The 19,539-nt window shown below is 62.5% G+C and overlaps 1 protein-coding gene across 5 annotated transcripts in view; it reads left to right on the forward strand.

Moving 5' to 3' along the window:
- Positions 1–19,539, forward strand: part of VAV2 (vav guanine nucleotide exchange factor 2) — a 144,682-nt gene that overhangs the window by 23,707 nt on the left and 101,436 nt on the right. For all 5 annotated transcript variants that reach the window (XM_079111895.1, XM_079111894.1, XM_079111898.1 and 2 more), the window contains exon 2: positions 9,802–9,918. In XM_079111895.1, the coding sequence (XP_078968021.1) occupies positions 9,802–9,918 (117 nt within the window). The remainder of the gene's footprint in view (positions 1–9,801; positions 9,919–19,539) is intronic.

A 19,539-nucleotide genomic window follows, 5' to 3' on the forward strand; every position in this document is an offset into this window, starting at 1 on the left:
GGAAAAGGTTTATTTTGTCTCACAGTTTTGGAGGTTTCAGTCCACGGTCGATTGGCCCCATTGCTTTTGGGCCTGAGTGAGCCGCTCATCGTGGCAGGCACATGTGTTGGAGCGGAGCTGCCCACTTCATGACCAGGACACAAGGAAATTAAAAAACAGAAGAGGAGGACTGGGGTCTCATTACCTCCTTCGGGGGCACACCTTTGGTGACCAGAAGGCCCCCACCAGGCCCGCCTCTTCAAGGTTTTACTGCCGCCCAGTAGTGCCACGCTGGGGACTTCAACCTGCGAGCCTCTGGGGACATTCCAGAACTTAACTGTGTAGGTGACCCACTGTGCGATGGCGGAGGCCTCTGTGGGGTACTGCCCAGCGAGGACACTGAGGCATCAAGGAGAGACTTGTGTCCCGGGGCCCAGGCCGAGCAGGGGTCAAGCCCGCTGTCCCAGCACCTGGCTGCTGGGGGTGGGCGAGGCTGACAAATCGGCTCTGACCCCCAAGGGGGTCTAACTGGGGCTCTGCTTGGTGTTTGGGGCTTGGGAGGCAGCCTTGGAGGCTGGGGAGGGTCTCCAGGTGCATCCAGCCTCCCTCGCAGGGGCTCCTGTGTGTGTGGAGGGAGCAGGGCCCCTGCAGGGTGAGAAGGCACTGCCCCATCCTGCTTTGCAAGTGCCAGCCCTGGCCCCCTCTGCTGCCTGGCGGTTTGGGGAGAGTCCCCACGCTTTGCCGTGCCCATGGCTGGCCTGGCTCCGTGGAGGGTGCGGGGTCTGCCCTGCTGCTCGCAGCTCCCCGAGGCTGCCGTTTTGCTCTTCCTTCCACGTTTCGGCTCAGCAGGAAGGGATAATAGGGAGGCTTCTTCATTTAGACAGGAGGGCGATGATCTGGCATTCGGCCATTAAGGGATGCGTTTGGCCTCAATGTCGGCGGGCAGTGGGGAAAATGGAATAGCCGAGGGTGCTGTGCTCGGCTCTGTGTGGCGCTGCAGCGTCCAGATTGCTCAGGAGGACGGGCGCTTGGGGTGACCTTGGAGGCCACTTTCTGGAGGGGATATGAGATGGAGAAGATGCAGAGGCAGAACCGGCGATTTCACGGGTGGCTTGTGGGCCTGCGCTCCTGGTGTGGCCGCCGCGTTGTAGCTGAGGGGGTGGAGGACGCGGGAGTGAGGGTCGGGCACAGGGAGGCGGGGAGGGCCGGGCAGCATCCGGGCAGTCTCTGAGCCATGTCTGCCCAGGAGAGGCGATTCCAGCCCTCTGGCGTTCAGAACCAGAAGGCTGTACGTTGAGATTCTGGAAGATTCTCTGTAGAAGACCTGTGCTGTGACCTTGACCCTGAAGCCCTGGCACCGAGGGCCACTCTCTTCCCTGAGGCTCGAACAAGCCCTTAGCTGCAGCGCAAGGCGTGGAGGGTGGCGGGAGAGCAGATGCTTCCTCGGAGCTGCCTCTGAGGGCTTGCTCAGCCCGCCTGCCTTCTCTGGCCTGGGACCCTGCAGTGCGCCTGCGAGACGCGTGTGGACTGGCGGGTGCGGAGCTGAGGGTGCCGGGCTCTGCTGCCCTCTGCCCCGCCCAGGCTCCACCCGAGCCCCTGCCTGCTGACCGGCGGGTGCTCTAGTCGGGTGCGGAGCCTTCGCCTCCCAGCGTGGCAAGCCTGGGCGTGTGCCGTCCGCTTGGCTCCACCGAGCGTCCTGAACCCGCGTGGTCAGTGCTGTGAACGGACGCAGGCCGACCGTGGCCGGGCTGGGAGCCGGGTGCTGGCTCTCCTGGGCTCCGTTCCTGCAGGTTCTGATGATTCCGACTGCTTGGCAGCACGGAGGCCTCAGAGCTCTGCCTGGGTGGAGAGTGCAGGGCCTGGCCGGAGCAGGTGCTGTGTCTCGGCTCTGTGGGGACCCCAGCCACAGGCACCCCCCGCCTGGTCCTTTCTAGATGGAGTGTGGGCTCTTGCTTCAGACCAGGGCCCTCGTTCCAGGCCGCCAGGGCCCTGCTTCCAGCCTTGGAGCCCCTCCCCGTGTCCTCTGGGAAGCCCCTCCTGGTTCACAGCTCCACCCAGGGTGGCGGAGGAGGAGGCAGGGAGCAGAGGGGAAAGGCCACGTCCCCCTTTGGAGCTGGGTGGAAAGAAGAATTCGGAAGTGTGGATGGGTACAGTGTGCGGGCCACGGGGACAGCACGGTCTAAGGCTTAGCGCCCAGAGGTGCCCGCACAGCAGCCGGGTCTGTGGCACACAGTCACCAGCTACCTCGGGTGAACCCATGGGGAAGGTGGCCGGGGGTCAGGGCACCAGAGTCCAGAGTTAGGGGCTTGGGAGCTGAGGGCCGGGCTGGTCTGGCCAGGAGGCTGTGGTGGTCATCTCTGCAGGCGTCTGCTTCTCAGGACTGGGCTTATCTTTCCCTCGGGTGGAGGGAGGGTCCAGCTTGCCCTTGGAGCCGGGATCCGAGTTATGGATGGAGACCCTGCACTGCTCTGCCTCTGCCCGACCCACAGCTCTGTCCTGCCTGTGGCTCTGGGGCTCTCACTGGACTGGACCAAGCCTCCTGGGTTGGCCCTGGGTCCTCCTCTCACCGCTAGGTGAGTGCGATGTCCTCTTCCTGTAGGCTGAGGACACAGGACAGCTTGTAAAGCACGCTGGGGGACAAGCGTGAATGTCAGGGGCTTGGGCAGTACTGGCCTGTGCCCAGGCTCAGTGGACTCTGTTGACTGGAGAAAGCGGAGGGGCACCCAAGGTGGTGGCCCCCCTGTGAGGGCGGCATGGAGTGCCAGGAACATGGCCGGCACAGAAGCCAGGCCTGCTGTCGACCTGGTCCTTGCTGCTGCCCTGGAGGACCCGGGCCCTGTGGGCTAAACCGCCTGCTCCTGGTGGGCAGAGCCCCTCCCTGAGGCTGGCACCCCGCAACTCACCTGCCGCGCCAGTCTGACTGGGGGAGGCCAGCTTGGGAGGCCTTGGAAGTCCCCACTGGCTACTCCTGCAGGAAGGGGCCCGTGGCCTTCCTGCTGGGCACAGGAGAAGTCGCCCAGTTCCTGTGAAAAGGCGTCGTCCATCACTCAGCCTGCTGGGCCTCATTCCGGGGCGTGTGCAGCTGAGAACGTGGGCCTGAGCGGAGGTGTTCGGGGCCCGGCGTCCAGGGTCCAGGGTCCAGGCATAGTGGAAGCCTGCACACCCCCTCGTCCAGCTGGGCTGCGCCTTCCTGCCTGGGGCAGGGGAGGAGTTGGAGGTGGGGTTCTCCCCGGAGCCACTGCCATCCGGCTTTGCAGATTCAGTGCTGCGGCCTCGGTGCCATCGTGGCGGCCCAGGTGACAGCTTGGGAACCTTTGGTGTCAGGACGGCCAGGCGCCTGGAGTTGGATGGAGCGGTGCCCATCAGAGCCGTCCCGGGAGCCTTGATTCCTCCTGAGTTGGCCAGTGGTACCGTGCTGGCTGGCCGTGGTGCACGCAGTGGTGGACGTGTGGTGGCCAGGCCCCAGGTCCGCCTGCTGCTGTTTCTGGAAGAGATGCTTCTGGAGGTAAGGCTGCTGGAGCATTGGCCGCTGTCCTGGGCCACATGCCTCTGAAGCCCCTGTGGACTCACCCGTGTGCAGGTCGCAGGTGTGGACAGACACTGGTGGCTGGGGACGCCTGGGGTGCTCCACAGGCCTTTCCTCGTTTCCTTCACCAGATGCTGGGCCTCTACGGTCAGCTCGGCGCTGTTTGGGCTGCTTGGGTCCCAGAGAGAGCCCGTGGTCTCAGCTTCTGTCCTGCAGAGCGAGTGGCCAGCTAGTCACCCCAGGGTCCCCGCCTGCCTGCCCTGGGGTCACGTCCACCTGCTCCAGCTGGCTGCAGCTGTTAGTGGCAGCGGTGCTGTGCTGGACGTTACTGGCGTGAGCATGGCGTCGGTGAAACTGGACCCTGGTCCTCCCGCTCCGCATCCGTCGCAGACCTCCTCAGCAGTGCTCCGCCTCCTCCGCTGCTTGGCGCCCGGGGGCGGCTCCACTCCGCCCAGGCAGAGGCGCCACGGCTCCCGTGTCCCTGTGCTCTCTGCACCTTCTGTGGAGCCACAGTGGACACGGCACCTGCCTCAGAGAGACCTGGGGGTTGGCGAGGGATCCTCAGCCTCCAGGGCCAGGGCTGTGGGGCTCTCCCTCCTGCGTGTGGCATCCGGGTATCTCTGGGGCAGGGCTGCGGGGACTGGCCACTGTCCTTGCAGCTCTCGGCTGAAGAGGCCAGGGGACGGTGGCAACGAAGGCCCGTGTCCGGGCGGGCTGTGGCCTCCTCTGTCCAACTGACCGTGACCAGGAGAGAAGTCAGCCGTGTGTGGCGATCTCTAGGCCAGCCCCCTGCCCCTGCTCCTCAGACACCTTGTCTCAGGGCCCTTCTGGGCCTCCGCAGGGCGGTGGCGACTGTGGTGTCCTATCTTGATTGACGGGCCCAGCGTTGTGGAGAGGGTGAGGTTCTTACTGCCCATTTAACAGGCAGAAAACTGAGGCGTGGGAGGACCAGAGGCAGTTGAGCAGGGCAGGCTTAGGGCACAGCCCATTGGCCAGGCTTGGCTGTCACCAGCGGGCAAGGTCACCCTGGTCTGCCCTGGATGTGGCCAGGCGCAGGGGCTGGGGCTGGTGGGACCCTGAGAGGCAGCAGAGGGTTTTGGGGGGACGCCAGCCAGAGCCCCTGAGGAGCCGTGCGTGTTGGCGTGCTGGGGTGGGGTCTGCAGAGGCCAGCCGGGGCTCCTGCAGCTCCTGCCCCAGCTGAACCCATCCGCACCTAGCTGGCCGGGCACTGAGAGGGACAGGACCTGGGTTCAGGGCTCAGGTCGCCCCTTGTGCCGCTTCCACGTCTGCAGGCTGGGGTCACGTTCAGAGTCGGCCTGGGCTGATCTCCCGTGGATGCACAAGTGGAGGCCCTGTGGACCCAACAGCCTGTCTGCTTGGTCACCAGACCCAAAAGGTCTGCTCGGACCCCCTTGTGCTGGCACCGGCCCACTTCCTTTACAGGGTGTGAGGGCTGAGCGCCTACTCTTGGCGTCTTCCAGTCACCCCAACAGACTTAATTTTCCTGAAAGGACTGTTTTCTTCTTGGGGAAAAAAATCATGTTATGCCCCTGCTCAGAAACTACAGAGGGTAGCTTGAAGGTCATGATCTGGCTTTGAAGGTCAAAGCATCCCAGCTCTGCTGCCAGCTCTGCCACACCCTTGGTAGTGACCTTAGGCAGGCCAGGGGGCCTCTTGGAACCTGTGTTTCTTCCTCTGTAGATTAAGAGTTGCTGTAATGACTTGGGTTGCTGTGAGCAGCCCAGTGAGGCTGTTGGCCCAGTGCCTGGTGTTCTGGGAATCCCTCCCTACAGTGGAGCTTTTGTGACTATCATGAGTCAGTGCCTCAAGGCTTCCAGAACGTCGGCACTGGAAGGGGCCCTGGACCTCTGGGCTGGACCCTTGCTCTGAGGTGAGATCCTGAGTGTGGGCAGTGAGGAGGCAGAACTGAGGCCAGATCTGCACCAGCAGTGGCCGTGCCCCCCAGAGCAGCACCCAGCACCTTGCTCCTCCCTCGTGGCCAGGTGGTGGGAGTTGGCCAAGAGATGTCCAGGGGCCTGGGAGGTGCGAGCTTCCCTCAGCGCAGGACTATCACGCCACGCCAGGGCCTGTGCCCCAGGCTAGCTGCACCGGTTCCCCTGTGGACATGAGCTGCCGAGGCACACTGCACGCAGCCGGTCTGCCAGTCTGTGGGTGGACGTAATACGTTGCTGGTGCTCAGTGGCCACACCCCGGGGCATTCGGCTTCCTGCCCACGTAGCATGGTGCTGACCACATGTTGCTGCTCTTTGCTACCCAGTGACCAGTGTCCAGGCCACCCGTGCCCAAATTGCAGATCCCTGGCTGGAGCCAGCTGGACATGTGGCCTGTGAGTGGATTCACCTCTCCAGGCCTCAGTCTCCCTTTCCTGGCTCTCCCTCCCTGGGCCCCTGTGTCTTCTGTACCCACGTGCCAGTGCTGAGGCTGAGTGTCCGCATGGACTGAGTTCCAGAGGGCAGGATAGGCCTGTGCCATTTCCCGTCCCAGCAGCTCCGGGCCCACATCCCAGAGGCTGCCCCACCTGGTGGTCCTGTTAGCTGCCGTGTGCCCCTCTCATGGCCAGTTGGTCCAGAGGCTCACTGCGAAGTGGCTGTGGTGAGGCCACATGGGCCTGGCCAGGGAGCGTCCCTGCAGGGTGCACTTGGGGCCCCTCGGCGGCTCAGCTGTGGTGTCCTGCTCTGCTCTGCCTCCATGTCCTGGCCCCTGCTGCCCAAGGTCCATCAAGAGCGCGGTGACGGATGGCAGTGGACGGCAGTCTGGGTTTGTTGTCCGGCTGAGCCTGGGGAGGCGGTGGGTGGCCGGGCTCGGAGCCTGTGTCCTGGGCCCGGTCTGACCTCCGTCCAGCAGCTCGAGGGCTGAGGAATGGGGGGAGGCAGCAGCTGCTTCCCCAGCCCTGCGCGGAGGACGGTGCAGCCTGTGGTGGGCTGTGGGCAGCAGCGGGCAGGGCAGCTGTGCCCACTCCATGTCCTAGCGGGCCCCGATGCCTGCCAGCGGGGAGAGCCACCTGGGGCCCTGTCTCGGGGCGGGTTTCTTGGGGACAGACCCTCTTGTGGGCCTTTGGCTGGGCTTGCCCTGGCCGTGCCATGGCCCCGTGGGGGTACCACAGGCTGGGACAGGCCAGCAACAGCAGAAAGCCTCTTGATCCTGAAGCCATGAGACAGGCCGGCCTTGGGCCTCCCCTGCAGCAAGTGAGGCCCCTAGCTTGGCAAGGACGGGAACCTTGGCCTCAACTGTCCACTGTCTGGGCCTCCCCCACCCCTTGTTACTCAGTGCCCAGGCCTTCAGGAAACGGTTCTGGGATCTGGGCTTGATCCTGCTGCACGTGGCGGTGGGGCTCTGACCAGCCAGGCCCTGGCCACCTGCCCTCTTACGTCCTGGGACGGTGGGGGAGGCGGGGCCCCGGAAGCAGAGATGCTGCCCCCTGCCTGCCTTAGTGGGAAGGGAAGGGAAGGGCCAGCAATGAGGACACGCTGGCCCTTCCCCGCCACACGTGGAGCTGACCATTCAGCCGGGCCCCTGGTGAGAGCCAGGGCCGGCAGTGCAGTTGGAGAGGTGGAGACCACCCTCAGGGCTTCGTTCCGGGCTCGGCCGCCTTCTGGTTGGGCGCTGAGGTCCTTGACGCTCCTGCCACTTCTCTCCGTGTAAAGCGAGTCGAGTCGCGGAGGCAAGGAAGGACCGCACTGGGACAGCGTCAGGAGGGCTCGGTCAGGGGAGGCCTGGCCCTGCAGCCTGTCTGGGCTCTTCGTCCGGCCTGAAGTCTGCGTCTGCCTGCACAGCTCGTCTCCAGGGGCTGGACTGAGGCTCCTGGTGTGGACACTGCAGTGGGAGCGGTTTCCAGAGCTGGGTCGGCCAGAGTGGCCACGGGCTGGGTTGGGGTGGGCCAGGCCGGGCAGGCCAGCCGCAGACAGCCCGTCCTGAGCCCAGAGGAAGCCTGACTGTGATTATGGTCAGGACCTGTGATTAGCTCTAAAATGGGAGGCTGAGGAGGAATCAAAATAAGCAGTGGAGGTTAGAGATGAGCCACGTGCAAAAATAGTTGAGCCCGGCTGGACACCGCAGAGCAGGGTGCCCGGGGGTCCGGCCCTCCCCTGGCCCCACTGTCCAGGCTGGGTTGGCCCGTGCCTGGGCTGTGGTGAGGCCAGAGGTCTGCTGTTTTCAGTGTTGTTCTTTTTGGGGTCAAAGTGAAGAGTGTCCAGGCCTCTCTCCAGCTTCTGATGTCTGCTGGCACCCCTCCGTGATGCTGGCCGTGCTGTGTCCCTCCCGTCCCTGCCCATCATCATGGGGTCTGTCTCTGTGTCTCTTAAACTCTGTTGTGATAACACCTATGTGTGGTCCTCGTGAGTCCTGCCTGAAGCTTGGCCTGCTGCCCACCTGCTGGCCCTCTCGGGAGTCCGTCCTTGTCACACCCTGCCTCCCGTCCCCCCGACACCCCACTTGCTCTCTGGGGCTGTGATCTTGATGGCCCTGGGGGAGTGGCATCACGTGTCATTTGTCCTCTGTGTCTGTGTTCTTCAGCATCATCGGGTCGCATAGACAAAGACGGGTCCTTTCAGACTGCAGTGTCTACACCAGCCGTGACCACGGTGTCTGCCCCAGCCGTGACGAGCCACATGCAGATTGCAAGTTCAGCTTCCTTAAAATTAAATGGGAAGTCCACATTTTCAGTTGGATGAGACATTTTCAATGCTCAGTGGGTACATGTGTCCAGTGGCTATCCTATTAACCAGCACACGTAAGGACATTGCATTCTAGAAAGTTCTCTCAGAGAATATGGTTCTCAGATATGGAGAGTAAAGACTCGTGAGCACAGCGTCACCTGTGATCCTGAGTTGCGCCCTGTGCTGGCTATTTCAAAGATCTTTTTTGTTAATACGGGCGTGTGGTCGTCCTTCAGCCCGTGTGGACGGGTAAGTCGGGTCTGTGGACATGGCGCCCCGTGGGTATGCTGGTGGTGCTGGCCCTGGAGGGCGGGTCCTTGTTCTTAGCAGGTGCGTGCTCAGGTGTGCGGGGGTGAGGGAGGAGGGTGTTTGCAGTTCATCTCAGGTGCTGAGAAGGGAGCACGCATGTGACCGTGGCACCAGGAGTGACCGTGTGGTCAAGGACGTGGGTCAGCGTCGTCCGTGAGCAGGCTGCCTGCCCAGGCCGGGACTGACTGGGCGGGGTGGGCCCTGCTGCCGGGGCTGGGCTGTGTAGCGTTGGCCTCCAGGGGGTTTCAGGGAGGCCAGGCTCACACGCTGCCTGAAACCTGTGCTGAAGCTCTGGGTTCTGGCTCCCGGTTGTCCTTGGTCCAGTCTGTCCGTTTGTCTCAACGCCTGTGAGCAGGGACGGGCTTCCTGCTGTCCTCTTGGAGTCGGGCAGCTTGTCCCTGGGGGCGGTGACGGTGGTTGTTGGTCTGAAGTCCTGAGTTGTCTCGGGCCCTGTGCTCAGCGGGGGGAGCCGCTGGCTCGTCCACGCGCAGGCTCTCTGTGCCGTCAGGGCGGTCACCAGCCCAGGGGGCCGGAGTGCGGGGACCCAGGCTCCAGCGGTGTCACGCCCTCCGGGCCTCCTTCGTGACTGTTGGCAGACAGGCTTTGAACTCGGCCCATCAGCCTGTGCTGGACCCTCCTTGCCTGCTGCCCCACGAGGGTGTCCACCCGTGGTTCCCCGTGAGAACTGGAGGACGCCACCCAAGTCACTGCCCTCCCACCTCCGGCCCCGCTTGCACGTCCAGCCCAGAGCAGGCCTGGAGGTCTGTGGTGGGGTGGCGGGTGGAGAGGAGGTGACCCAGATGTCCGTTTGGGAATTCTGGCCTCTGGCTCCCACCCCCCCGGCTGTGGCTGACCCATGCTGTTCCCTGGGTCCTGCGTGGCTTCCTGTGGCATGGCTCCTCCCATGGGTTTTGCTGCCTGTGAGGTAGCGAGGGAGGAGTTGTGTGCGTGTGACCTGTGGCCAGGGCCTGTAGGCTGAAGGCCAGCTGTCCTGCTCCCTCCGGGACCTTCAGCCTTGGGGTGTGCTGGTGGTACCCGGGCAGGGGCGCGGGTCCAAGCCCAGCCAGGGGGCCGTCGCTGGATCTGGACCAACACGACCAGGCAGGCTGCCTCAGGGCGCGTGGCCCTCTGGGTCAGCAGCTCTGCGAGGGAGGCCAGAAGCCTGTAGTGGCCCAGAGCTTGGGCCGTGGAGCTGTGGTGGCTCTGACCAGGCCTGCCTGCCTCAGCCTGGGGATGGGCTCCTTGGTGCGCCCGAGCGGCCCTGCGCTGGGACCGGTGCGCCTGCCTCACCCTGCCTCTTCTTCCCTCCAGTTCCTGTGCCTGAAGAACATCCGCACCTTCCTCAAAGTCTGCCACGACAAGTTTGGGCTGAGGAGCAGCGAGCTGTTTGACCCCTTTGACCTCTTTGACGTCCGAGACTTCGGGAAGGTGAGTGGGCATGGACGTGGTGGCCTTGCGCGGGTGGGCCGTGTGAATGCAGCCGTCCGCCACCTCCCACCCGCAGCTGAGATCCACCCCCACGTTCATTGTGGACCAGCTGCTGCAAACCAGAGGCTGTGGATGCCCGGTCTGCCTGCTGGGTGGGGTGGTGGGATGTCCTCCCTCTCAGTCGGGTGACCTCAGGTGTCTGAATCCCACTTGGGGGGCGCTGCTGGTGTAAGTGAGGGGGGAGCTACAGAGGTTTGCAGGCCGAGGCTCGGTGGCAAGCCTGGGAACAGAGTCACGTGCTGTCCAAGCACAGTAGGTCCACAGTTACTCCTGACCGACAGGGTCAGGGCTCTGACATCTCCTGGGTGGATGGGGTGGAGCTGAAGCTGGCTGGAAATGAGGTGGTCCCCTGACCTGGAGGTCCCCTGAGTCTCGGAGGCCCAGATGCCGCCTGGCCTGTCTGCTGCTGTGTGGGTTCTGACGGCCACTTCCTGGACTCCCCGGGAGCTGCACCCGCTGTGCCGGGCAGCACAGAGGTGCTCATGACCTCGTTTATTTGAGGACTGCTGTCAGGGACGTGGTGCTTGAAGAGATGCTCTGGGCTGTGTGATCTGTGAGCTGCAGAGGGGTTTGTGTTTGCAGCTGCAGATCTGAGAAGTCACCTCCAAAAGCCCGTCCCTGCCGTGCTGGCCTGTCACACAGGATCTGACACTAGGACTCCTAGGAGCCACTGGGCCCCATGTGTCTCCTGCTCAGTCTTGGGATTCTTCAGGCCTGAGATTGGGGGACCCCTTCCTGAGCCCGTCTCTGGGGCTGGGGGCACAGCTCTTGTGCAGCAGGCACGAGGCCCTGAGTTCCATCCTGGCATGGCATACGAAAATGTGGGGCCCGGTCGTCCAGCTCCTAGGTATTTCTGTCCCTCTCTTGCTTGACACACGGAGGTTCCGAGCCACATGTGTGCAGGGAGCTTGATGCCACGTGGCGGGTCCTGCTTCCCTCTGCCTGGGGCCCAGTGGAGCGTGGGGGGTGCTGTGCTGGGTTCCTTTCCTTTCTGTACATGGCTTCTCAGTCCCTGCAGGTCTGTTTTGAGATGGCGGAGGATTCTGTCCTGTTCTGTAACCTGTGGGCAGTGGAGATGGAGCTGTGGCCAGGACCCTGGGCAGGGAGCGGCTGATGGTCAGGATTCTGGAGAGCCAGAACACGCGCACACACGCCCTCCTGGGCACCCAGGCAGCTCACGTGTCCTCAGGCGCACACACACTTGCGCATGAACACATTCATGACACAGATTCGTGCACTGACATGCCCGTGGACATGCCCTCCCTCACACGCACAATCAGCACTGAAAATAATTGAACAGGGGGCCAGGGTGGTGGCTCAGTGGTGAAGCGCTTGCCTAGCATGTGTGAGGCACTAGGTTCGATCCTCAGCACTGCTTAAAAATAAAGTAAAAATAAAAAAAAAGTACTATACAAAGACTAAACCAAAGTTTGAAAAAAAAAAGGAAAAATAGTTATATAGAGAAAAAGGCATACCCCTGGCCAAGCCCGTTTCTTGGCCCAGCATCTTCAGTATGTGATTTAATTTTGCTCTTAATCTGTTACTGGTGAGGCCACGTAGCTTACACAGGAACACCCTTGTCACCATCAGTGGCTTTGACAAAGTGGCTGGGGCTGCTTGGGCTGCTGTGCTGGCTGCACCAGGGGTCTGTGCCCGGCCCTCCCCTCCGGCCTCGACCTGCCCACATGCACTGTGCTGGTACCTGCTGTCGGAAGCTAGAGTGGACAGTGGGGCTGGACATCGGGTCACAGCACAGGGCAAGGCCTACAGTGACATTGTTGCTCAGACTCCCTGGCTGGGCTGGAGCCCAGCCTAGCTCTGCTCTGAGAACCAGGGGATCAGAGGGAGCGTGTGTGGACACAGGGCTGTCCCTGGTCCCGTGGCTGCCATTCCTGTCCAACCCTGAAGCCATGCTGACTCAGTTTCAAATCGAGCTCCCCCGTGTCCTGGCTGGATGGCTTGGACACCTGACCCGGGCTGTGAGAGGTGTGGAAGGTCAAGTGGACAGAGGTCTGGAGGCCCTCAGCACGGGCCTAGCCCACTGTGGCGTTCCTCAGGTGGGGCTTGCTGCCTACCACTGTCGGTGGGGAGGGGGAGACAGCAGGGTTCTCCTTGCTGTCTTATTTGTAAAGATGGCGCACCCACACCTACGGGGGGCACAGTGCCTTAATGCAGTACACGGACCCGGGACGCCAGAACATGGGTGTGGGTCCCGGCCCCGCGTGACCCCGTGCAGCGACTGTCTCCAAGTCCCAGTGTGAAGGTGAGGTGGTGCTGCCCTGGGAGGGCCTGCCCACCCTCCACATGCCCGGGTGGTGGCCCTTGTTCTGGGGCTGTGCTTCTCCTTCACTCCACACCCGAGCTGCGCCTGTGGCCTCCTCGTGGCTCTGTGGGGTGGCCTGTGTGGTCTGTGTCTGTGATGGACAGTGCCTGGGGACTGGCTGCCCAGGATTGTGTGTGGGTGCCAGCGTCCTGGGGCCAGTGGAATTGGCCTTGCCCTGGCCTGCTCCTCTCTTCTCTGTGTCCAGCTGGCTAGGTTTCCACGTCCTTGCCTTCTTCCTTCTCTGTGGAGTTCGGACTGGGGCCAGAGGAGGTTGGGGGAGCTGGGATGGCTCCCCAAGAGGGAGCCGTTGTCCAGGACTGGACCGTTTGGCTTGGCTGGTCCCTCCTGGTGGCTCTGGATGGCGGTCTTGCTGGGCAGCATTGACTTCTGTGTGGGTAGGGAGGAGGATGGGCCAGAGCAGGGGTGGGACTTACGGGGTCTCTGGATGCTGGACTCTGGTCCCCCCAGCTTGCTGGTGGCAGGGAGTGTGGCTGCAGAGGCCAGCTGCCGCATCTGTCCCTTGCTCGGGAGGCCTGTGTGCAGCACTCCCACTGCCGCAAAGAGGAAGAGCCAGGGCCCCTGTGATGCCCTCGGGTGTGGCCAGGCTTCTCCCCGGGCCAGGGCATCTTTCACCATCTGTGACAGCACCCAGTGGGACACCCTTGCCCACTCCAGGTGTGCCCAGCGGCCTTCAGCAGGCTCAGACCATGTCGCTGTGGCCTTGCTCTGCCCTCCCTTGCTGACCTCAGCTGCTGGCCCTGGCTGTGGTGAGTCCCGGGCAGGAGAAGGTAGCTCCTCTCCTCTCCTGAAGGGGAGAAAGGGAGAATCGCAGTAGAGCCCTCTCCTGTGGGTGGGCCGGCTGGTGCTGAGGGTCAGTCTCCAGGGCCGGCCACCATCGCCGCTGAGGGGACCTGCCTGGAGCCCGTGCCGAGAAGCTGGGCCTTGCTCTGGGGCTGGTGAGTGGGAGCCTTCTGGGGTTGACTGGGGCCCGGGATCTGGGGTGAGGTTTCTTTTCACTTCCCCTTGCCTGGCCTCTGCCACTTACTTTTGTCGGGTTCCGGGCACGAAAGGACCCTTATGGAATAGCGTCTGCCCGCGTGGGGCTGGTTTAGAAATGCCGTCTTTTCCTGTTACTTAGGAAAATTTGTTGGTTCCAGGTCTTGTCCAGACTCTGGGTTTGCTGTTCGTTTCCTTCCTTTCAGCGTCCCCGGGTTCTTAATGATTGAGTTGTTCCTGGGGAAGACAAAAGGCATTCATTCATTCATTCATTCACTCATCCATCCATCCGTCATTCCACTCATCCATCCACTCACCCAGCTGTACCTCCACCAAGCGTCCATCATCCTTCTGTTCATCAGCCATCCATCCATCATCCATCTTTCCATCATCCGTCCATTTCTTCATCTCCAAGCCATCTGTTCATTCCTCCATCATCCGTTGTCCAACTGTCCGTTCTTCATCTATCTGTCTAACATCCATCCATTCAGCCATCCAGCCAGCCAGCCAGCCAACTGTCAGTTAAGCATATAATTCGTCAAGCATTTATAAAGCACTGACTGTGTTGGAGACAAGATGGAGAGAAGGGTCACACGGATCAGTGATCGTGCAGTTAGCGGTAAGGAGGAGGTGTGGGAAGGCAGTGGGAAGACGCTGGAGCCTTTCCCCGAGGCTGGCTCTGGTCACTTGAGCCTGACTAGAGTCTTCGTGTGTGATTTCATAGTGAAAAGGTCCTGCCTTTGTAGGATGACCCATCCACTGCCTTGGGAAGAGTGTGATATGGCTGACAGCCACCACCCCACCTCTGGCCAGGCTGGCTGACTCATGCTTTTTCTGTTTATGGACCATGAAGGGTCTCCACCTGAGGGAGTGGGCAGCCTTGCTTCCTGGCCCTTGGCCTTCTCCTTTCACTCTCCTGTTTGGACCAAGAGGGCCGAGCTGGGCAGGAGCAGAGAGCTTCCTTAACCCAGGAAGAGACCCCCAGCTGACCAGATTCTCTTTGCTCCCTGGCCCAGGGGGCCTGGGGAGACCCCTGGAGCCCTGGAGACCCAGGGAGCTCTGGGAAGCCTGGTGGCCATCCACTGTACCTGCCTTCCCGCAGTCCCCGAGGAGGTGGGCAGGAGAGAGCAGGGGAGCATGAGTCCCGCCGTACAGACTTGGTCTCATCGAGTCTGTGCTTCCGTAGGAGCCACGTGGAGCCGTGGCTGCCCTCCTGTGGCATGGCTTCCAGGCCTGGCCAGGAACGCCCAGGTCCTCGTCATGTTTATCAGTGTTTCTTCCTCCTCTGGACACTTGCCCTGCAAGCTCCAGCAGCACAGGGGTCCAGAAAGCTGGTCCCGGAAGTTGTTCTCTTTGGCCGCCTTCCCCAGTGTTTTTCTGAAGGGTTGCATTAAAGATATTAGGTTTCTCTGGGATCGGTGGTGTCCGGGGAGCTTCCTGTGCTGGCGGCCGTGGCTGCCTGGCCAGTGGCTGTGCAGGGCATTTCTCATTTCCTTTGGGTCCTGTTGTGGGGTGGTGTGTTGGGGTAGCAGGGCCCAGGGTGGGGGGAGGGCAGGGGGCTTCATGGGTGGTGGCCCTGGCTGGTCCTCTGGGACTTTGTTTGGCCCTGAGTGGAGGGAGGATTCTGGGGAGGCTGCAGAGTTTCCGTGGCTTTCTTCCAGGAATCCAGTCCCTGGACATGGCAGGTGATACTAATAGGACAGCAGCCCCCGCCACGTTGCGAGGTGGGCACTGTGGGGGACTGCCTCCCTCTTCCTGTGCCGAGATTTGCCTCATTTTGTGCATGTTACAGAACTGGAACTGGAGTCTTGCAGAGGGCAAGCAGCTGCTTTCTCACGGTCGCGTGGCGGGAGTTTCTGGGTCCCTAAACCCTCTCTGCTGCCCTGCAGTCTGCCAGCTCCTGTGGAGGGTGGTGCAGCCCTGGTGGGCCTCGCCAACACAATGCCTGGTCACCTGCTGGCCCTGGGACTGGGCCAGTCCCTGAGCCTTCATTTCCTGGTCTGTAGAAGGGTACCAGTGTTGAGGGAGGAGTTCCGTGGGGTGTAGCCGCTGCCCAGAGCGCTCCCTTTCAGCTCCGAGGCTGGTGGAAGCGAAGGTTCTGGGAGGCGAGGTCTGTCCCTGGGGCAGAGGACAGGGTGCGGGTCTCCTAAGCTGCCTGGGTAGAGTTCTGGCCTGCAGGAGGAAGCCAAGGCCCTCTGTGTGCCAGAGGATGGGCTGTCCCCCCGGGCCCTGCCCTGGCCTGCCCATCACCCCCAGCAGCCATGCTCGCCTTTGCTGTCCACCCCATCATTGGCCACCCTGGGCCTGGAAGCCTCTTCTAGTGCCCGGGGCCTCCACTCGCACCTGCCTCCTCCCACAGGTGGGCCTACCCTGGGGAGGGCTCCTGAGAACCGTTTACTGGGCTCAGCTTAACCCGAGTGGTTAAGCCCGGCCCCCGGCAAGGGCTGGGGTGGAGGTTTAGGAGTGCTGGACTTGCCCAGGCAGCAGCTCACCTGGTGTCTGGGCCCAGGCTCTGTCCAGCATCCCGGGGCCCCTGTGCCCTTCCCTTGCCACGGGAGAAATTGCAGCAGTCGAGCACCAGGCCCCCGGTGCTGAGCCCTCTGCATCCGCATCTTGTAGGAACCTGAAGAAATAAGGAAGGAAATTGAGGCAGAGTGAAGACGCGCCTTTCCCCACAGGGACTAAGGAGCCAGGGTCACTTGTGGGTCCTGCTGATGGCAGAGGCCATGTTCCCATATGCTCTGCTCTTCCAGCTTCCCTTCCACCCCGGGAGGCAGCTGTTGGTGGGAACAGGGCAGGGCTGGTCATGTGGAATCCTGCCTTGGTTTGCAGAGGAGTTGGAAAGCTAGGTTGGAGGCCAGATTGGAGGCCAGGTGGCCAGAGAGGAGTTCAGGTGAGCAGTGAGGAACGTGGGAGAGCAGTGTTGTGGCCAGGAGGCAGTGTGGAGGCTGGGAGGTGATATGGAGACCAGGAGACTAGATTAGAGGCTGGGAGTCAGTGTGGAGGCTGGCATGGTTAAGACGCAGGCAGCCATGGCCTGTGCCTGCTGGAGGGTCAGGCCCTTGGGCCCCTCTGCATCAGGGCAGCCTCTCTTCCCTGTTTTCTGTGTGCCATTTGCCTGACTTGCTTGGAGAGCACATTCTGAAGAGACTGGAAATAGAAACCTTGGGTCTGGGGGCTGGGGAGATAGCTCAGTCGGTAGAGTGCTTGCCTTGTAAGCACAAGGCCCTGGGTTTGATCCCCAGCACCCCCCCCAAAAAAGAAACCTTGGGTGTGTACAGCTGAGGAAACTCCTCCCCTTGGACTTGACCTGGTGGGGGTCCTGGGGGTCCTGAGTGGGGACAGCCCAGGCCACCAGCTATGGGATGAGGAGCTGGCTGTGCGCTGGTCCTGATGTGGGGACAGAGCCTGTGTGTCCAGGATCCTGGCTTCTCTGGTGTTTGTGTCTGCAGACCCTCACTCACCACCTGCGTTCCACTTCTCTCTGCCTAGGACCCTCTTCCAGGGCCCGTGTCCCCCACTCCCTGAAGATGGAAGTGCCTGCCCGGCACGCACCACCTCCCCGTCCCTAGCCCGGCGTCATCACTCCTGGATCCCAGTTCTTCACTGCAGAGCCTGTCGGCTCAGCACCCCAGGACCCAGACAGCTGGCTGAGGTTGCCGTGGAGAGGAGGCCAGTCCCTCCCAGTCCTCCCCGCTGATCCTGGGTCTGCTGTGACCCCTTCCACCAACACCCACCACCCGCCCTGAGTTGGAGAGCCAGGGAAGGGCTGCCGGAGCTTCCGGAAGCCAGGTAAAAGCGGGTGGTTGAGATGCCCTGGAGGCTCAGGATGGAAGGGTGTGGAGAGGTGGTCTCTGATTCCTCCGCTCCGCATCCGGGTGGCTGGGCCTTCCTCAGGCCGTCCGCTCAGCACATAGAGCAGCGCTGACCGGGGTACCGGCCCCGAGCCTCACGCAGCGGCTCGCTTCCCCTCAGCACTCGGTCATGGAATCCGCAGAGCCAGGTGCCTGTGCTCACCGAGCTGCTCCTGCGGCCTTCGGGGGCCCTGGCCGTGGACGTGCGCTGGGCTCCAGTGCTGCCCCGAGGCCCGGGGCACTCTGCTCTTCAGGCGCCCCTCCTGCTCTGATGGCTGCCCGGGAGCGGCCTGGGCCCTGGGCGGCCTCTGCTCTCTGCTCTGCCGCGCTCGTCGTGGACACTTGTCGCTGTCGGCCGCCCACCTTCAGAAGAGCTGCAGGACCAGACACGCCACACGTGTGCACCTGGAAAGAGGCACATGCGTGTCCACACACGCCTGCCACGCGGGCCCCCTGAGGCCGAGCCGCCGCGGTTGGCTGTGGACGGGGCTGTCCCTCTTGGGGCGGCTGGGCGGGTGCTCCCCAGCCAGGCGCATCCCAGCGGGTGCTTCCTAGGCAGGAGCCGGACTCCACTCAGACTGCCTGAGGGCAGAGGGTGACTTGGAGCAGGAGCTGGTGCCCTGCGGGGCCCCTGTGCTTCTCGGGAGGTGTTGGAGTGTTTTATTCGAGGCCCCTGTGGGGGCTCGGGCGGCAGTGACTCCCCGCCCAGTTCACCTTGGGGAGGGGCCGGTCCCAGGGGCCCACCCTTGGTCCTGGTGGTGGTGTGAGGTCGGGTCTCGCTCCTCTTTGGAGAACGGGGTGCGGGGAGGGCCACTGACACCCTCTTGGGCTGGTGACTGTTGGCCTCTGAATGGGGCGGGATGGCGGTAAACTGGAGAGGTGGGTGCTGGTGGGGCCAGCGCTAGATGTAAACGCAAGAGAGCAGAGGGCAGGATGGGGTCCTGGGGTGCAGGTGTGTGGCTGAGGCCCAGCCGCAGGTGTGAGTGCCGGGCTCCATGGCGGCTCCACGTGTGGTCTCCAGGTCAGAAAGACCCCTTTCCCATGGAATGCATCAGCCGGGGACCCGTGCCGAGTCCCTCCGCCCCCTTTCTGTGCCCACATCTGCGAGGGGGGAGCCCAGTGGAGAACGGTGTCCTCCGATTGCTTGGTAGTGGCTGACGGGAGGGCTCAGTGGAGGTGGTTTCTGAGGCTCGGTCATTGATGAGTGATGTCTGTCCTGGGCCCAGGCAAGGAGCTCAAGCTCTCTGCCAGGCGTTTCCTGCTCTGGACTAGCTGGCTCATTGGGCTGGGGCGGGCCTAGTGTCTGAGGTTGCCTTCCAGAGGCCCACTGTGTTCTTACTGCCTCCGGAAAGGCGGATGCTAATGAGCAAATGTGTGCATAGGTGCTTGGGGCTCTTGAAGGGTACCAGGTGCCAGGGTGGCCCCCCGGTGCCTGAGTTTAACCTTTCGTTGGGGCAGCTGAGATTTGGGTACAGCTGTGGTAATGGCCAGGGCTGGAGGCTGGGTCCTAGCCCTGCTGCTGTAGTGTCCTTTGCTCAACTCAGCTGGCACGAGGACACACAGCCCCTGGACACACAGCCCTTGCTGTTGGAACCTGGGGAGGATGGAGAGCCAGGGGTTGTGGCCTCTGGGGCAGGGTGACCAACCTGGCAGGGTCTGTGGGCCTGAGACAGCAAGGTGGTCAGAGGAGGCTTCCTGGAGGAGGCGTGGGCCTGAGGGCTGAGCTGGAGCAGCCAGGCGAAGGCCATGTGGACATCGTGGGCTGCACGTGGCTGGTGGCCTGTGAGGGCAGGAGCCTCACCCGGGCTCTCAGGAGGGGAGACCACAACCTGCAGCATGGCCAGCCAGGCCGCGAGGCTATGACGAGGACTTAGAAGGCGTCTGGGGGTCCCCGGGCGGTTCTCGCTCAGGATTCGCTCTGGGAGGAGGCGCTGCGTTTGGACCCTGTGCTGGGTGGGAGAGGCACGCTCCAGGACAGCCCTGGCCTCTGCGCTCGGCCTTCTCGCCCTCTCCGGGTCTCTCTGCCCGTGGGTCCCCGCCCAGGGCCCAGGAGCCTGGATGTTCTTTACTCGTCCCAGGCAACTGGTTACATGCCTTTTTTTTTGGTCTATGTCCACAGTTAATTAAGTTTTAATTGGCTAATTGTTTCTCCCCAGCGCCCCAAGACATTAATTGTGTCTGGTGAAGCTTGACAGTTTGATGTTTGCAGAAAAATAGCTGAATGGGACCAAAAAGAAGAAAAGAAGAACAACAGCAAGATGTAAATGGTCTGGCGTGACAATGTGTCATTTTTGGATACTGGAAGGCCTTCCAGGGAAGATTGGCTGTTCCCCAGGTGAACAGGAGTCTGCGGCCAGCCTGAGGCAGCATCAGCCCTGGGGGTCCCAC

Source organism: Sciurus vulgaris, assembly GCF_902686455.1.
Source record: "Sciurus vulgaris genome assembly, chromosome: 15".
NCBI classification, from domain to species: Eukaryota; Metazoa; Chordata; class Mammalia; order Rodentia; family Sciuridae; genus Sciurus; species Sciurus vulgaris.